The sequence below is a fragment of the Rhododendron vialii genome, chromosome 3a, assembly GCF_030253575.1.
Source record: "Rhododendron vialii isolate Sample 1 chromosome 3a, ASM3025357v1".
NCBI lineage: Eukaryota > Viridiplantae > Streptophyta > Magnoliopsida > Ericales > Ericaceae > Rhododendron > Rhododendron vialii.
This window is the reverse complement of record NC_080559.1, coordinates 25,285,053-25,302,144: the sequence shown is the minus strand read 5'-3', so window position 1 is coordinate 25,302,144 and position 17,092 is coordinate 25,285,053. Positions and strand designations below refer to the sequence as shown.

Here is a 17,092-nt window from a genome sequence, read left to right as displayed (position 1 = left end):
AATGAGTTGATAGAGATAGATAATTAGATAGATAAAATTTATTAAAGACCGTGCGCATAGATTTTGAGACTCTCAAACGAACAAACCCAGAATTTTGATATTCTTTGATCTATACAGTTGATAATGGATTCAAGAGGATTCTGCCTTCCTTTTTCTCTTCTTGTGTTATTCGACTTTTGTTCTTGCTTTTTGCTAGTTGCTACTCTTTCCCCTTGATGTACCTGTATTGATTCGTATTAGTATATTTTTTCTTTTGCTGATTAAAAAAAAAAGGTGAGAAAAATACAACAAATGATGTAACTAGTTTACTGTACTGACATGACTTTTCAAGTATAATTTCATTTTGCATTTGTTAAAGTAGCATCTTTGGAGATGCTCTTACTATGGAATGCCAAACGGGGTGCTGTTGAACTGGTGTAATTGTACCAAAACGATGTCGTTTTAAAGGCCCTTAGGAACAACAGGATCCCGGGTTTGTGGAACTTGATTTTTTCTTACACTTTTCGAGTAACATTATAATGTAACAATTTTGCATCACCAACCCCTCTTTAAACAATACTAGATGAATTTATAGGATCATACAAGCTAAGCTGATGATAAAAACAAAAAACAAAAAAAAAGTCCAAGTTAAGTTGAAGTCTAATTAACTTTCTTGCGAGAATTTCTATAGGCTATGTGATTTGACCATCGAAATGTCGAGGTCTCATTGGCAGATAAATCCTTAGTCCTCTTCCAATCATGAATTACAACTGTTAGATCTGCCACCTTCGCAGTAATAGTAAAACAACAATTAGCATGAACAATCACTACAACTCCAACATCTCTACTATTTTGACAAAAATCACTAAAATAAAGTCTGTCCAAAACCTAACATTGAGTCCTAACTCCTAAGTCTCCATACAAACCATTGTTCATGAGCGTCTCCAAAACGTTTTGCTTTTTCATTCCGACAGAGTCGTCTTTTTTCGCATACCAATAATCGAACAATGAAATTGTCTTGTTGTTCGATCTAATCATGTGGAAACCGGTGTTGATGCGATTGGATTTGGGCCCTCTGAATCTATCGGTACTAATTTGAAAGTCTATCTTTTCATTTGAGAATGGAAAATGGGTTCCTAAACCATAATACATCAATGTCCTGCACTCAATGAAATAGATAATCAGATTCAAATATTAAGTAATGAAAACACAAATAAATACTCCAGTTGTATAAAAAATAAAAATATAAAAAGAAGTTTTATAGAGAGGAGAACAATTTTCCTTCGTCTTTCCCATTTTGAGAGGCAACCGTGGTGTCGGTTCCGGTAGATGGTGTTTGGGGGTTTTATAGGTGTTTGCTGGGGGCATTTTGTGCTGCATCTGAGAGTGTGGTTGAGGCGTTTATGGCGGCGGTGGGATGACTGGAGGTTTCTTGGCGGAGGTGTTTTTGGTGCCGGTTGGCGGTGGAGAAGTTTGTGGAAGCAGTGCGGCTGTCTCTAACTAACACTATAGATGAGGCTATCGATGAGGCTATCATGCATTGATTTCGACATATGAAAAATCGTCCAGGTCAAGTTTTGAATTGCATAGTATGATTACATATCTACATTTTCTTTAGCAGTGTAGTGTATTATTTTTCAATTGTCAAGTAAGAAAAATAAATCATACATGATATAGATAATTGACGACCCTACTGTCAATAAATCCTGGCTCCGCCTCCGTTAGAAGGGAGCAAAACCCTAGCCCCTTTGGATTGAGGGATTTTGACAAGAAAATAAAATAAATGGTTATGGTTTCTAGCCAAACCATTCATTTGGATTGAGTATATATCTTGGTGAGAAATGAAGAGAGAAAAGTGAAAAAATTAAAAATTTTGATTGGCCCTTCTCCTTTCCGACAAAAAATTGTGAGTTTGGATGAGAAATGGCTCTTCCTTTCTTATCTAACCATTTCTAAAAATCCAAAGAGGCTGATATAACGAAATCCTAGACGATAAAAAAGAAATTCAACTAAATCCTAGAAAACGAATGCAGAACTTACCTATTCGAAGAAATCTATCTCCCTCTCCCTCTAGATTTCCGTCTGTTATTCGGAGCTGTTCAATCGCCGGAAGAACAAACAATTCCGCGAAAGCCAGAAAGAGGAAAGGATCATCTTCATCATGGGCTCATCTTGGCCCATTCTTAAACGGATCTACGGCCCATTAAGGCCCGCGGATAGTTTAGCCCACAGTCCCACACTAGCAAAGATGGCCACAAATGACCAAAGTGAAAGTGGAAAGGGGTTCTTCTCATCCGGTCCTATCTAAGTGGATTGTGTCCCATTAGGTCTTTACGCACAAATACACACAATTAATTTTCCAAGAGGTCCTGACCCAGCGCTCGCGCCTCCCTTCCCTCTTTTTTCGGCACATTTCTGTCTCTCTCCTTTTTCTTACCTCACTTTTACACTTTACACAGGCACGCACACCCCATCATTTTACCGTTCCAATTCATACGGCAATAAGTTTAGATGCATTACATCCAATTACTATATTATTCATTACATTTTTTGTAGAGCCCATTCCGAGTCTTAAAAAAATATAAAAAAATATTCATAAATTTTAAAATAATATATTATGGAGTCCTGTAAAAAATCAGCTCCAACAAATATTGATAAGTATTATTTATTGATTCGTAGGAGCAAAACTATTCAGTTGAGCAGTTTCGCCTTTACAAATCAAGAAATAATACTTACCGATATTTGAGCTGATTTTTTGCAGAGCCCTCCACAAAATATTATTCTAAAATTTATGAACATTTTTTTATATATTTTTTTAGAATTCAGAATGAATCCCATAAAAATATAATGAATAATATAGTGGATGAATGATAACGTACGTAGCATCTGTAATTGTATGACAGAACCTAGTCAGTCACCTAGGCAATAGGCATCTGTGTTTGACAACTCACTCTCTCTCTCTCTCCGATTAATTTATTCTCCTTTTCTCCTCTCTCTTACATCAGTCTCTCTCCTTCTCTCACTTATCTCTCTCCTTTTTATTTTACTAAGAAGACAACTTTTTAGCAGTGCCTCCCGTAAATAAAATTTACTCCGTACAACGCTCAATTTCGCACGTCCAAAATTGTATTTGGATAGTTTAAATTAAAAATAAACTATTATTGTTAATAGACATTTAATACCGGTAATATTTTAATAATATATCTCAATCATTAATTATGAAAACGGATGGCTGAAATTGCGCAGAGACAACTTACTCACAGCTCATATTTTAAATATTAAAATGTTTAAAAACTTTTATTGCGCATGTTTTTCTTAAAAGTTATTTTTTGAATTTTATTTGTAAAGATCTACAAAATGAGATCTAGGACTTGTTATATTTGGGAAAGTGTCCAAAAAAGAGTGTTAATTTTTGTCTAAAATTCAAATTTAACAGTGTTAAATTAGCAATTAAGAGAATAAATTCATAAATTAATTTAATTGTTTGCTAACCGAAGAGAGCTACGTTTGATGATTCAATTCTTTTGTAGTAGTGTGAGTCCACGAAGCCTTTTTTCAATTTAAGGTATTTTGGTCAGCTTACTTGCACCACGATTATTTATTATAAATTAATTTAATTGTTTGCTAATTGAAGATCCAGTTAAAGTCTATGGATTAGTCCTTTAAAAGTTAACAGCGCCTTTGAGGTTTCAAACACTTATAAAACTAAGATCTTGACTACCGAACATACAATCTAAAAATTTAAGCATTTTTCTTAACTACAATTATGGGAATAATGGAACTGTAGACTTTTTATTAATTTTTTTTCCATATCTCTAAGTAACTAAAAAAATTACAATAAATCTCACTTCTTATATTATATTGACATCTTTTGAAGTAGCTTAATTCGTAAAAAAATAAAAATAAAAATATTTTTTAACAGAAAGGAAAAAGGGAGGTAAGATATATACTACCGTAAGAATATAATGCGATAATAACACCACTTTGTACTTTGTGAGATTTGAATTATAGACCTTCCAAACTGAGAGCTTATATAAAATGTAATATGTGATATCTAACGACTTCGAGTATGATGGTCTCTAAAATAGCTTGGGAACCGCCGCGCACCAAAATCAGAATCTCTAGGTTTCCTTTGAAACTTATGAAAAAGAAAAGGGAAGAAAGGAAACTTAAAAAAAAAAATCTCTTTCATTATTTGGCTTGGAGAGAAAAAGGAGAGACATAGCATATCCAAGTTTTGTGCAGACTAAAATTTTCCTGCCACTTCTTTTTTTCCCTTTAATTTCTCTCATTTTCATGAGGTTCCAAACACAATTTAGCCCTCCACTTAATAAAAAAGACAGTTGATTTTGCCATTGTGCCACTCCCTTAGTTACTTGTTAGCATTCCTTTCTCCTCCTCGTCCTTGATCTTGAGATTTTTCATATCTTCGTCAACGTTGGCCCTTCCCATCTCTTCCTCCTTCCTCTTCTTTATTCCATCAAAAATTTTATTGATCTCCTTCCTCTTCTCTATTCCATCAAGAATTTTATTGATCACGATGTGGTAGTACTACAAGTCGATGGATACTTCACAGGTTCTTCCTTGTTCTCCTCCCTCCTCACCGTGATGTGAACGCACTTGGGTGCAGGATCGATATTGCCCCCTTTTTTTTTATCTTCCAATCTTTCTCGCTTGAGCGATCTCTTCGGGTGATGCCACCGTTTCATAATCGAAAAGGTTGCAATCTTCATTCTTGTCATCAGTAAAACAGGGGTCGCTCTCGAAGTACTCATCATCTAAACAAGCCAGGTCTTCTTCAGTAGGGGTTACCTTTTTTACACTTCTTGTTTGGCTTATTAACATTTTTGGTTTTCAAAGTATTCAAAAAATCCTAATTTAGTCCCCAATGTAATAATTGGAGTGATTTCGTCCCTAACGTTTCACTTTTGTTCCAATGTAGTCCCCCAGTCAAATGCTGTTACCCCAAACCATCAAAACCAGGGGCAGCCAAGACATTTCACACCACCCATTATTATGAATATGAATTTCTTTTATTTCTCAACCAAAAAACCAGCCTTTTTTCAGTCAAGGCAATTGGTTGTTTCACCGGATGCGGGATTCAGGTGTTAGGTTCGATTCGACTACTTTGGTGACTGTCTTGTCTTGTTCTCAGGTGGGAGCTCATGAACTGGGTTGTTGTTCTAATGGTTATGATATGAAATGTGGTTATTTGTAACTTCTTCGATTAACATGTATGCTAGGTGTGGAAATGTAAGTAGGGCGTGGGAAGTTTTCAAATTAATATCTAAACGTCGTCTCATGAACATTTCACTACCAGATTCTTCAAATTTCAGTTCAAACATGTGATTTTCAGATATTGGGAGTTGAGAAATTGGTAAGGCAGATCCCTTGGTGTACCAATTGGCTTCAACGGTGTTTGGATGGTGTGAAATGTCTTGGTTGCCCCTAGTTTTGACGGTTCGGGGTAGCAGCGTTTGACTGGGGGACTACATTGGAACAAAATTGAAACATTAGGGACAAAATCGCTCCTATTATTACATTGGGGACTAAATTGGGATTTTTTTAATATTTTGGAAACCAAAAAAGGTTAATAAGCCTTCTTGCTTGTTACCTCACTGGCTCACTGCCTTCACTGGCTCTCTCTCTCTCTCTCTCTCCACATGAAGAATGCTGCATCCAAATCCATAAATCCCTGCGACAGCCGTGCCGTGGCCAACTTTTACGCAACCCAGCTCCATCTATGCTGCCCGCACAGCCCCACCTCGTACCCCCACGCCCGTCGCGTCCACGCCCACATGACCACTTCTGGCTTCAAACCCCGTGGTCACATCCTCAACCGCCTCATTGACGTCTACTGCAAATCCTCCCACCTCGTCTCCGCCCACCAACTGTTCGACAAAATTCCCCTACCGGACATCGTCGCAAGAACCACAATGCTCGCCGCATACTCTGCTTCTAGAAAACCAGACGTGGCCCTGGAGATATTTAACACGACCCCGTTGAGGATGAGGGACACCGTCTTCTACAATGCCATGATCACGGCCCACTGCCATGACGAGGACGGTCATGCCGCTATCGAACTCTTTCGTGACATGAGGCGGGAGGGTTTCCCGCCCGATAACTTCACTTTTACTAGCGTCCTGTCCGCGTTGGCCCTCGTAGCGGATCGAGAAACCCATTGCCAGCAGTTGCATTGTGCAGTTGTGAAGTCAGGAACTGGGTTGGTGACTTCGGTCGTGAATGCGCTTATATCGGTTTACGTGAAATGTGCATCTTCTCCGTTAGTGTCTTCGTCTTCGTTGATGGGTGCTGCTAGAAAGCTTTTTGATGAGATGCCCATGAGAGATGAATTAACATGGACTACAATCATTACGGGTTACGTCAGGAATGGTGACCTGGATACAGCTCGTCGAGTTTTTGAAGGGATGGAAGAGAAGTTAGTGGTTGCTTGGAATGCCATGATTTCAGGTTACGTGCATAATGGCTTTGTGAGTGAGGCATTGGAAATGTTTAGAAGGATGAATCTATCGGGAATAAAGCTTGATGAATTTACATACACTAGCGTTCTTAGCGCTTGTGCTAGTGCTGGATTGTTCCTCTTTGGGAAGCAAGTGCACGCGTACATTCTACGAATGGAAGACGAACTTTCGCGGGACTTTTCATTGTCTGTTGATAATGCACTTATTACCTTGTACTGGAAATGTGGCAAAGTAGATGAAGCACGTATGATTTTTAATAACATGCCCGTAAGAGACCTTGTTTCGTGGAATGCAATTTTATCAACGTATGTGAGCGCTGGGCGAATTAATGAAGCTAAGTCCTTTTTCATTGAGATGCCAGAGAGGAACCTTTTGACATGGACAGTAATCATATCAGGAATGGCCCAGAATGGGTTGGGGGAAGAAGGTCTGAAGTTGTTTAACCAGATGAAGTTAGAGGGATTAAAGCCATGCGACTATGCATTTGCAGGAGCTATTTCTTCTTGTGCTGTGCTTGCAGCATTGGAGCATGGACGCCAGCTCCATGCACAGCTTGTCCGATTAGGGTTTGATTCAAGCCTCTCAGCTGGCAATGCACTAATAACTATGTACGCAAGATGCGGTGTTGTTGAGGCTGCGCACTGTTTGTTTCTGACAATGCCTTTTGTGGATTCAGTTTCTTGGAATGCCATGATTGCTGCTTTAGGGCAACACGGGCATGGTGCTCAAGCTCTAGAGCTTTTTGAACAGATGTTGGAGGAAGAAATATTACCTGATCGGATAACCTTCCTCTCTATTCTCTCTGCTTGTAGCCATGCAGGTTTAGTTAACCAAGGACGTAGTTATTTCAATGCCATGAATGGATTATATGGTATACGCCCAGATGAAGATCATTATGCCCGGTTGATTGATTTGTTGTGTCGAGCTGGAAAATTCTCTGAAGCAGAGGACGCAATCCAAAGACTGCCTTTTGAGCTAGGTGTACCAATTTGGGAGGCTCTCCTTGGTGGTTGCCGAATTCATGGGAACATGGATTTAGGGGTCCAGGCGGCAGAACGATTATTGGAGCTGAGGCCTCAACACGATGGAACGTACATCCTTTTGTCGAACATGTATGCTGATGTGGGTCGATGGGATGACATGGCAAAAGTAAGAAAGTTGATGAGGGACAGAGGGGTTAAGAAGGAGCCCGGTTGTAGTTGGGTTGAGGTTGAAAACAAGGTACATGTATTCTTGGCGGATGACACAGCACACCCTGAGGTGCAAGCAGTGTACAACTATCTTGAAGAGTTGGGAATGAAGATGAGGGAATTAGGGTGTGTTCCTGACACCAAGTATGCTTTGCATGATGTGGGGTCCGATAAAAAACAACATGGTTTATCAACTCACAGTGAGAAGCTTGCAGTTGTATTTGGTCTCCTAAAACTTCCTCATGGAGCCACAGTTAGGGTGTTCAAGAACCTTAGGATATGTGGGGATTGCCATAATGCGTTCAAGTTCATGTCAAAGGTGGTAGAAAGAGACATTGTTGTGAGAGATGGGAAGAGGTTTCATCATTTTAGGAATGGTGAATGCTCTTGTGGCAATTACTGGTGAGCTGGGTTTTGTAAGAATTTATCCACCTGTGGGCAGTTAAGGAGAAATGCATCAGGGTTTTATTGAAGACAAGGCGTGACATGACATCATTTTTCTCATCCTGAAACAAATGCATTTGTTATGAAAGAACTACGGGGAAGCGGTTGAGCTTTTTGTAGAAGAGAAAGAAGCTTGAGAAGGATCACCCGCAGGTTTAAGATCAGGGAAGGAGTGACTGGTTGCACAATCAGAATGATTCCATTTTGTCCTTGGTTCTCAGCGCCAAAGAACTTTCTGGCTTTGTGGGATATTCAATTTAGCTTCTCATATACAGAGTCTCCGTTATGCATATAGATTGCAAGCTGATGAAAGGACAGATTCTTGGTAGTTTGCTATCAGCACACTGACCACAGGGAGAATTTTGTCTTCCAGAAAAGCATTATTTCCCCATCAAAGTTCTTTTCCTTTTTTTGACATGCAAAATTTCGTTTGGAGAAATATCGTTTTACTGATTCAACACTTCTCTGGGTGGATCAATCTTTGGTGCAGCTACCATGATACTTCAACGTGAGCGGTCCTGTGGTTATGCCAGATGTACAAGGTAATGGAACTGGTATCTAGGACTTTTATTATCCACATAAGCATGCTAATTAGCCAGTAAGAAATGATTGACACTTTGATATATGGTCTGCCCTTTTCTTTGAGCATCTTATCCCAGTAATCATACTCTAAGTTTGTATTCTTTGATCTTTTGCTTTGGCCAATGTTTCGGGAGCAGGCGGAACTTGGGTGTAATGCTACACAAAGCAGGTGGACGAGGAACGAGCCAAAGAAAGAAGTTACTGTCTCAGTTGTCTATGGCATTAGTTGTGACTTTCCTTTCCATTCCATAAAAGTTAAAACTGCTTTGTCACACCAAGAGAAATAAAACAGAACATTGAAACATAAAAGTAGAAAGTAACAGGGTATCCCATATTTAGTGATGCAAAGGTTTACCATCTCTACTTGCATTGTTTGATTGCATATGATCTATTGCTGAAGTGCTATAAGATGCCAATTTTTTGAAGGCAGGGGCAGAGGCAATTGCGTTTGCTAGGAAAGCTCAACATGGCTAGTTACGGAAAATGGGAGACCCTTATTTGACTCATTGTATACACGCAGGAAGAATCATAGCAGTATTGGTTCCATCAACTGGAAAACAAGTAGGTGTCATCTTTTGCTATTGCGGTGCAGTATCTAGTATGAGTCTAACAGTCCAATATTTAAACACTTACTGAGTTTTTGCTATGTGGACAGGCTATTGATACAGTTGTGTCCGGGATTCTCCATGACATGGTTGATGATACATGTGAAAGTTTGGACAGCATAGAAAGAGAGTTTGGTGATGACGTAGCAAAGTTGAAAGCTGGAGTTTCCAGGTTAAGTTATGTCAATCTGGTAGAGTACTTTTGCAGCATTGATCCTTTTTTGGCATTTAGCAAGAAATAACCGTCTCCAATAATTGTGAATCATTACGCTATTCATGTAATTTAACTGCTAGGTGTATGGGATAGATTTGTAATAGCCAGTCAGGCGATGCCTATTAGTGTAAACCCGTTAGTGACGAGGGATTTGGATATAGTAGGCCCCATATGGGTCTGATCCGAAATGCTTTCCACTTACCATAAGTGGTGGTATGTGATATATGATAATTGTACCTGATGGTATATGTATTTTAAACTTTAAGCTAAAATGCTTAAGGGTTGAAAATTTACTAACTTATGCTCTTTCGGTTATCATGGATTCTCGAGGCCGTTTGATGAGCCCTTTTTGGCATTATTCCAATTATTTATCTCATCTTGATGTTTCATTCAAATACGTGGGTAAATCGTAATTCATGTTCGTATACATCGTTGACTCATTTTGCATGCTTTGATATTGCGCTGCTGCCCTTTCTCATGCTGTTTGTGTTATTCATCTTGTGTCAACTGATAACTTTGTTCTGCAGTTGTTGAGGAGACACTGGAGGGTTAACATGAGTCACGGCACCCTTGGTCATGAAGCGGTAAGTTTTCTGTGTATAGGGAGTTAACTATCAGCCAAGCTGTGGAAACAAGCTGGAAAGAAACTAGAAAGACTGTGTATATACTTTGTTCTATCATGATAAAAAAACAAGTTTATTTAGTGGTACGTACCATCGTTTGAAGCTATAAAACAGAAGCTGTAAATCCCAATGGGTTTATATACTCCTTTCATTGGTTTTCCCCTTGGTCAAATGTTTGCATGGGAAACCAAATTTTTGGATGGGATAATCGTATGACATACGTTAGTGATATTAACAAAATAGTCCAAAGAATGTAGTAGTGCTGATGTAATGCTTGTTGGTGATTCTGTATGGTGCTTTTCAGTTGCATAATCCAAAGTGGAGTGAAGACCTTATCCCCATTACAGTATTCTATGGATAGAAAAGTGATTATCATCCTAATCTGCAATTTTGGTGGTTCAGGTTTCTTAAAATGATTACTCTTGTTAACATGAACTACTGTTGGTCCTATTTGCCTGCCTCTTTCATAGTTTAATGCTACCTTGACTTTTCACGTTGCTTGTGTTTGTAAAACTGATCATCGCAAAATGTTGTGTACTTCCCGTTGTGCAAATTTGTTTTCCATGGAGTATTTAAATAGATTTCTGAGTTACTTAATGGAGGGATGAAAGAAGAGTTCATTTCTATCCCAAATTTGTGCTTGATTTGTAAAGGCAATCTGTAAAATATCGTGGCTTTACATTTAGCAAACTACATATTGGTTGATGAAGAAGTATGACTATTACCGTTCTTTCTTGTACAAAAGGAGAATGCATTGCCTATGCCTGCTCTAATATTCTATTTCTGATGGTTTGCACTGTCTTCCAGGCAAATAATTTACGAGTCATGCTCCAGGGCAGGGTTGATGATCCACGTGTGGAGCTGATCAAGCTTGCTGATCGTCTGCATAACATGAGGACCATGTAACGGCTCTATGCTCCTTTCATGATTTTTGCTGTTTCATGTTGGTAATAGATGGAGTTCTTTGTATTTCTTGATGCGGTTCTTCGGACTTTAAAATGGTTCTCTCAATTTCACTTCTCTTTTGTAATTTTTCAATAAGGTTGTATTGAACTTATGGATGTCTTGTTTTGTTTAAATGGTATTGGAACTATGGAATTTTCGTTTAGTCCACATTTTGCCATTTATATTTGGACAAAAATTGAAAAAAATATAAATAAATATACACGTGGCGTGTCTCCCGCAGTGTCCGTGTCCCCATTTTTTTAGAATTTCCGTGTCCCCGTGTCCGTGTCTGTGCATCATAGTTGCAGCCTCAAATTTTCCGTCGAATGCGAGCTGACCTGGCTTTAATGTGGAGCCCTACCAACAGGGCAGGCAATCTGCGAAGAATACCTGCAAAAGCCAGCTCACTTGTGCCATCAACTGGAAAAGACTCCACTCTTGCCTACGAAAGGTCCATGTCAATAGATGAGGACAACGCAAGCATTAGGGTGAGAGTGCTAGTTGCAATTCTTGTGCCCTATGGTTGTTAAAATGGGTCAGAACCTGGTCGCTCATGTCATTTAAGACGCAACTTGGAGTATCTTTCTTCTGTAAATGTCTAGTCCGTTTCCCCTTTCAGAATTAGGTGGATAAATAGATAGGATTCTAACTTGGAATAAGATTTTGCAATTATTTTTTCCATAAGAGATCCTGTGGCCTTCGCCTTGCTACTTGCTAGATGCAATTTCATAACTCAAACGGCTGTCAACAAGGCATAGTTTATTCTTTCATGGAATCGTAAGTTTGTGATTGAAGTGGTGGTAGCAGAGGTGCTAACACTTCAGGAGAACGTAATATGAAGTTTCTTCTTTCACAATTGGATATGTTGCTTTTGATTGTGTATTTGCAGGGTAATTTTTCTCTTGCCATTAACCTAAAAAAATTATTTTGCATTCTATTTTCAGGAACTTTTGCAGGGTGTGCTTCCATTTGATGTCTTGCTTGATCGAAGATAACGAATTAACTTCCTTCATAATCTTAAAACAAGTTCAGAGTCTCAAGCAAAACCAAAAGTTGTAAGGGATGCTGGAATTGCTTTAGCATCACTTGTTGGTTGTGAGGAAGCACTTGAGTGGGAGTTACTTATATCAACTTCGTATGTTCTGTCTATCCATTGTCAAGATTCTTGTTGTTGATTTTTAGAATAATTGGTACTCTGAAAAATCATGTTTTGTACATCTGGAAGCAATTGCTGGCACTGTGGTAACACATCTTTGACTTTGCTTTCTGTTCTATGTTGCAGTTATGTGCCAGGGATGGAAGTCATTTTGTCTAGCTGCTTAAAAAGCTTGTACAGGATCTACAGTAAGGTATTGGTGGATTTTTTCGCATACAATAAAAACTGACAGACCATGCACCCACCATGAAGTTCAAGACAACTGCAAAAGCGAAATGCAAAATTTTCACTGGGATTTCGTTACGAGGAATACTTCACAATTTTTTGGGCGAAAATGTCCTCTTTTCCAAATGAAACCAGACTTCGATACCGCATTCATCAAAGAGATACAGCCATCTCGTGATGTTGCACATTCCCTTCAGATCATTCTCTTCGTGCTTAAGTAAACATTTTTGGCCTTTAATTTAGCCTTGAGATCGTTCTCTCCATGCTTTAAGTCAACAATCTTGCCTTGATGTAGGTGAACATTTTTAGTTTCTTCGTTTCGTGGTTCTTAGCTTGTCTATCTATCTAACAAGGCAAGTGGTCACAAAAGATGATCTTTATAATGTTACCTGGATTCTTCTAACATTTTTGTCACAGTCATGAAAAGTGATCCTGTTATATTAATTTCACATTTATCCAAAAAAAAATTCACGTTTTGTTTATTATATTCCCCTTGTAGTGGTAATTCAATCCTACTATCTTACCGTTATCTGTCTAAAATCTTAATGTCATTTGTTGGAAGTAACCTGTTACCAGATGGAGGGACTGGCACTTTTGTGGAGTATGGATCTGTGTTTCCATCTCATTTTCTTTTCTTTTTACCTTTGTGATAGCATTCCACCTCTCTCTCTCTCTCTCTCTCTCTCTCTCTCTCTCTCTCTCTCTCTCTCTCTCTCTCTCTCTCTCTCTCGTGTGTGTGTGCCTGCTCTCACATCTGTCTTTTGAAGTGGCTTTTGTTTAAGTTCATCTTATTGCCCGAAGTTTGGTTGTGTAAGCCTCATAGAGTACTCACCTGAATTTCCTTACTTGACTTTCTGTTTTTATTTGCACTTGTCATAGATGAAACGAAAAGAGGTTGGGATTGATAAAGTATATGATGCCCGTGCTTTGAGGGTAGTTGTTGGGGATAAGAATGAGACTTTACATGGAGAGGCAGTTCATTGTTGTTACAATCTTCTCAACATTGTGCATAGGTGAATTAAACCTAAAACTTTCTGATCCTCTGTCTTTGCGAAGCAGGATTTTTTATTTTATTTTTGTATTTTAATGGTTGTCTGACTGTATTTCAGTTTTGTTTTTCTTGTTAATGCTGAGAGAAAGGGTTTCATAAGATCAATCAATAACAATTCAAGGCATTCAGGAATGCTTAGGTTGCATGTCAGTGACTGAGAAGTCACTAACATTTCCTTCCCCTCTGTGCAGGTTTTGGACCCCTATTGATGGTGAATTTGATGATTACATTGTTAATCCAAAGCCAAGTGGATATCAGGTTAGAATTCCCTTTTCATTGGTTGTAATCTTGTACAGAAGATGAACTGCCTTACTAATATCACGAGTTTATTCAGTTTAGGCAACCCTGCCATGGTATTTTGAAAACTTTCAAATCAATGCATGCTATAATTATTGACCTAATTGTTGAAAATATTTTCCTATCTAAGCAAACTGTCAATATACATTGGAAAGGAGGTATAGTTTCAAATGATTTGCTTACAGGTCATATCAGTTTCCACTTTGTTGGTATGAGTTTGAATATCTACATAAATATATTCAAAACTGTTCTCAAAAGTGACTTTCCTTTTCCAATCGCAGTCTCTGCACACTGCTGTACAAGGTCCTGACAACTCTCCTTTGGAAGTTCAAATAAGAACGCAGGTGCCAGTCTTATCGCATTCTTGTAATCAGATCAATTTTTATTCAGCTGATAGAAATACTTGCTGTTAATGTAGAGGATGCACGAGTGTGCTGAGCATGGACTTGCTGCGCACTGCTTTATAAAGAAACAGGGAACAAGCCTCCTCCCAGCGGAAGCATTGGTGATTCTGAAATACCAGCATCGTCATCTCTCGCAAAAGATATAGATGATCAAAGTTCTTTTGAAGATAATACATTTTGGAAATATAATTCTTTGAAAGTTGGACATCCAGTCCTTAGAGTAGAGGGAAGTCAGTTGCTGCTGTTATTGTCAGGTTGGACAGGTTTATATTATATGCAGGAAGTACATGGTTTTCCTTTTCTAATTATCTTTTTACAAGGGTTTCATTTCCAGGGTGGATAAGGATGGAAGGGGACTGCTTGTTGCTTTCAGATTTGGACTCACAACGTCTGAAGCAGTAGCTGATAGAAGATCTTCTGACCAACTACAGCGATGGGAAGCTTATGCAAGGCTATATAAAAAGGTGAAAATACACTGAAAAAGGGGTCAGAACTCTTTAAGAACTCGGATTATTTCTTCATGGATTCCTATTCGACTTTTTGGTCTCCTTAAATCACTGAAGATTACTTATTTCCAAAAGTTGCATGATCCAGAAATGAAAAACTGAAGTTATTGTTTCCAAAAGTTGCATGATCCAGAAATGAAAAACTGAAGTTATTGTTTCCAAAAGTTGCATGATCCAGAAATGAAAAACTGAAGTTATTGTATCATTGAGAACTTTAAGTAGGTGACATAAGACAAAGTGTAAATAGAAGACATAACTTCAGATGGGATAAATGGGATCAAATATCCCAATCCAGTAACCTGTCAAAAACACTGTTGGTGATCAATGTTCCCCATATTTCTCCTTTTTATTCACAGGTCATACATCATTTGAGAATGAGTCCTAAATAGGCATGTTTTCCTATTTTGGAGGAAGACATTTGCATAATTATCTGTTTTCATACATGTACTGAACTGGAAATTGGCTTTTAGGTGATTGACTTGTGGTGGTGTGAACCGGGGCAAGGAGATTGGAGTACTTGCCTCGAAAAATACACACTCTGTCGAGATGGTATCTACCACAAGGTTTGTTCACCGTGCCTGCTTTTCTTTGTCATTTTATTGGATTCTGATTTTTTGCTGATACTTGTGGTGTATCGTTCACTGACTATAAAATGGTCAACTCGACTTCAATGTACAAATCTCTGAGGTCTGAAAGTGGTACAACAAAGTTTACTAAATTTCTGATTACAAACAGAGAGAGACAAGTTGTTGCAAAGACAACAACAACGCTCAAAGCTCTTAAGCAGAGTTGTCCAAGCACATTAATATGCAATTATGTTAGATAATGCTTGTTCCACTCTGTCAAAGGAAGCTTGGTATCTCACCTGGTATCCGTTAGGACTTAGGCTTCACCCTTTAATTTTACGCTGGGATTCACTCCCCATAGACTAGGTTGCATCATTCATCACAGGAAACTTGACTGGCATCTCACTGTTTGAACCCCTCAAGTCAATCGGATTTAGTTAATAAATTGATTTGTGTAAGCATTAGACTTGTTTTGGTAAGTCAGATGGTAGACTTCTCCTCAAATTGACCCTTAAGAATCGTTAAATATCATCCAAAACTTGACGAGCGGGCTAGATGTCAAAAAATTAAAAAAAAAAAAAAAAAAAAACACTTAAAGTAAACTAAAGGGTTTGGCCCAAAACATGCGTGCATTATTGGTATCAATATTTATCGGGCTGTACTTACGAACTTTTATTCAGGTAGAACATTTTTGTAACTATCATTTTTCGTCTCATTTACTAATATATATAGGGAAAGACTATAATACACGCCCCTTATTTGAGTGTGTATTATATGCATACCCCAAAATGTTATGAATTGTAGAGAATGTTACGAATTGTATAAAAGTTACGAGATACACTCAAACTTTATGAATCATAATGAAAATGTTACAAATTGTACTATTGAAAGGTTATAAATTCTAGAACAAAAGTTACAAAACACACTAAAATGTTATGAATGAACTATAAAATAAGTGCATATTGTACATCCTCTTAAGGGGTGTGTATTGTAGACTTTCTCATATATATATATGGGAAAGTTTGAATTCTCATGAATGTTTGGAAAAAAAAAAAGTCTAGTATTTTCTCTCTTTCTCCTTGATATAGACTAGTGTGAATTCTCGTGAATGTTTGGAAAAGAAATCAAGTTTCTATGCAATCAAACATACGTACCGTGTAGATGAAGTTGTAGCCACGCTTGAGAACATCCCCAAGAAACAAAGTCCTCCTCCACATCATCTTGATAAAATCATTGGACATGTATATCTTCTCCCCATCGAAATCGACACCGTCCGTTTCAAGCCTGTAGCAATGGAGCCGGAGAAACATGCACCTTTGGTACGATACTTGATCTGCGGCCACGATTAAAAGATGATCTACCAACCCCCATGTACAGTCGCTGAGCCAGAAACCCTCCATGAACAGATCAAGCATCGACCTGTCCCCTTCCACGTAGGCTCTGTTTACCATGGCGATGATTAGAGACTTGTTTTCCATTGACGTCTCGGCTAAAACCGTGTCGAGTTTGTCTTTGTGAATGATCATCTTAACATGTAAAACAGAGTTTGTATCAGTAACACGGAGTTCGGATTGGTGGTATCGGAGTTTCGAAATTCAGTTAATTCATGTAATTAAAATCATCACATGCATCCTATATATATTACTAATTGATCACATAGTTGAAGCAAAACACAGATTAAGAAGCTTACCATGGTTGAGGGATGGTATTGATGCTTATGGCAGGAAAATAGAGTCTTGAGACTGGAGGGAGCTGTGGAGAGAAGGTGAAAAGTAAACCCAGGAACAAGAGTCAATATTGTCAAATCAAAAGTTTGATTCTTC

At 38.3% G+C, this 17,092-nt stretch overlaps 2 protein-coding genes and 1 pseudogene across 4 annotated transcripts; 2 read left to right on the top strand and 1 right to left on the bottom strand.

The window, feature by feature from the left end:
- The first annotated feature begins 5,624 nt into the window (after window positions 1–5,624).
- LOC131320686 (pentatricopeptide repeat-containing protein At1g25360-like) lies at window positions 5,625–11,327 on the top strand. 3 transcript variants are annotated; one of them, XM_058351475.1, is made up of 6 exons: window positions 5,625–8,637; window positions 8,847–8,902; window positions 9,104–9,238; window positions 9,333–9,473; window positions 10,024–10,080; window positions 10,927–11,327. In XM_058351475.1, the coding sequence occupies exon 1, from the start codon at window positions 5,643–5,645 to the stop codon at window positions 8,055–8,057; it is 2,415 nt and encodes an 804-aa protein (XP_058207458.1). In that variant the 5' UTR covers window positions 5,625–5,642; the 3' UTR covers window positions 8,058–8,637; window positions 8,847–8,902; window positions 9,104–9,238; window positions 9,333–9,473; window positions 10,024–10,080; window positions 10,927–11,327. The 3 variants fall into 3 exon arrangements, with proteins under 3 accessions (XP_058207458.1, XP_058207457.1, XP_058207456.1); XM_058351474.1 differs by having other exon boundaries at window positions 8,815–8,902; window positions 9,346–9,473; XM_058351473.1 differs by having other exon boundaries at window positions 8,815–8,902.
- LOC131321259 (probable GTP diphosphokinase RSH2, chloroplastic) lies at window positions 9,161–14,805 on the top strand (annotated as a pseudogene).
- Window positions 14,806–14,897: 92 nt separating this feature from the next.
- LOC131321258 (uncharacterized protein At1g28695-like) lies at window positions 14,898–16,747 on the bottom strand. Its single transcript, XM_058352261.1, has 2 exons — window positions 16,424–16,747; window positions 14,898–15,002 (listed from the first exon to the last, which is right to left on the bottom strand). The coding sequence occupies exons 1-2, from the start codon at window positions 16,745–16,747 to the stop codon at window positions 14,898–14,900; spliced, it is 429 nt and encodes a 142-aa protein (XP_058208244.1).
- Between the last annotated feature and the right edge of the window lie 345 nt (window positions 16,748–17,092).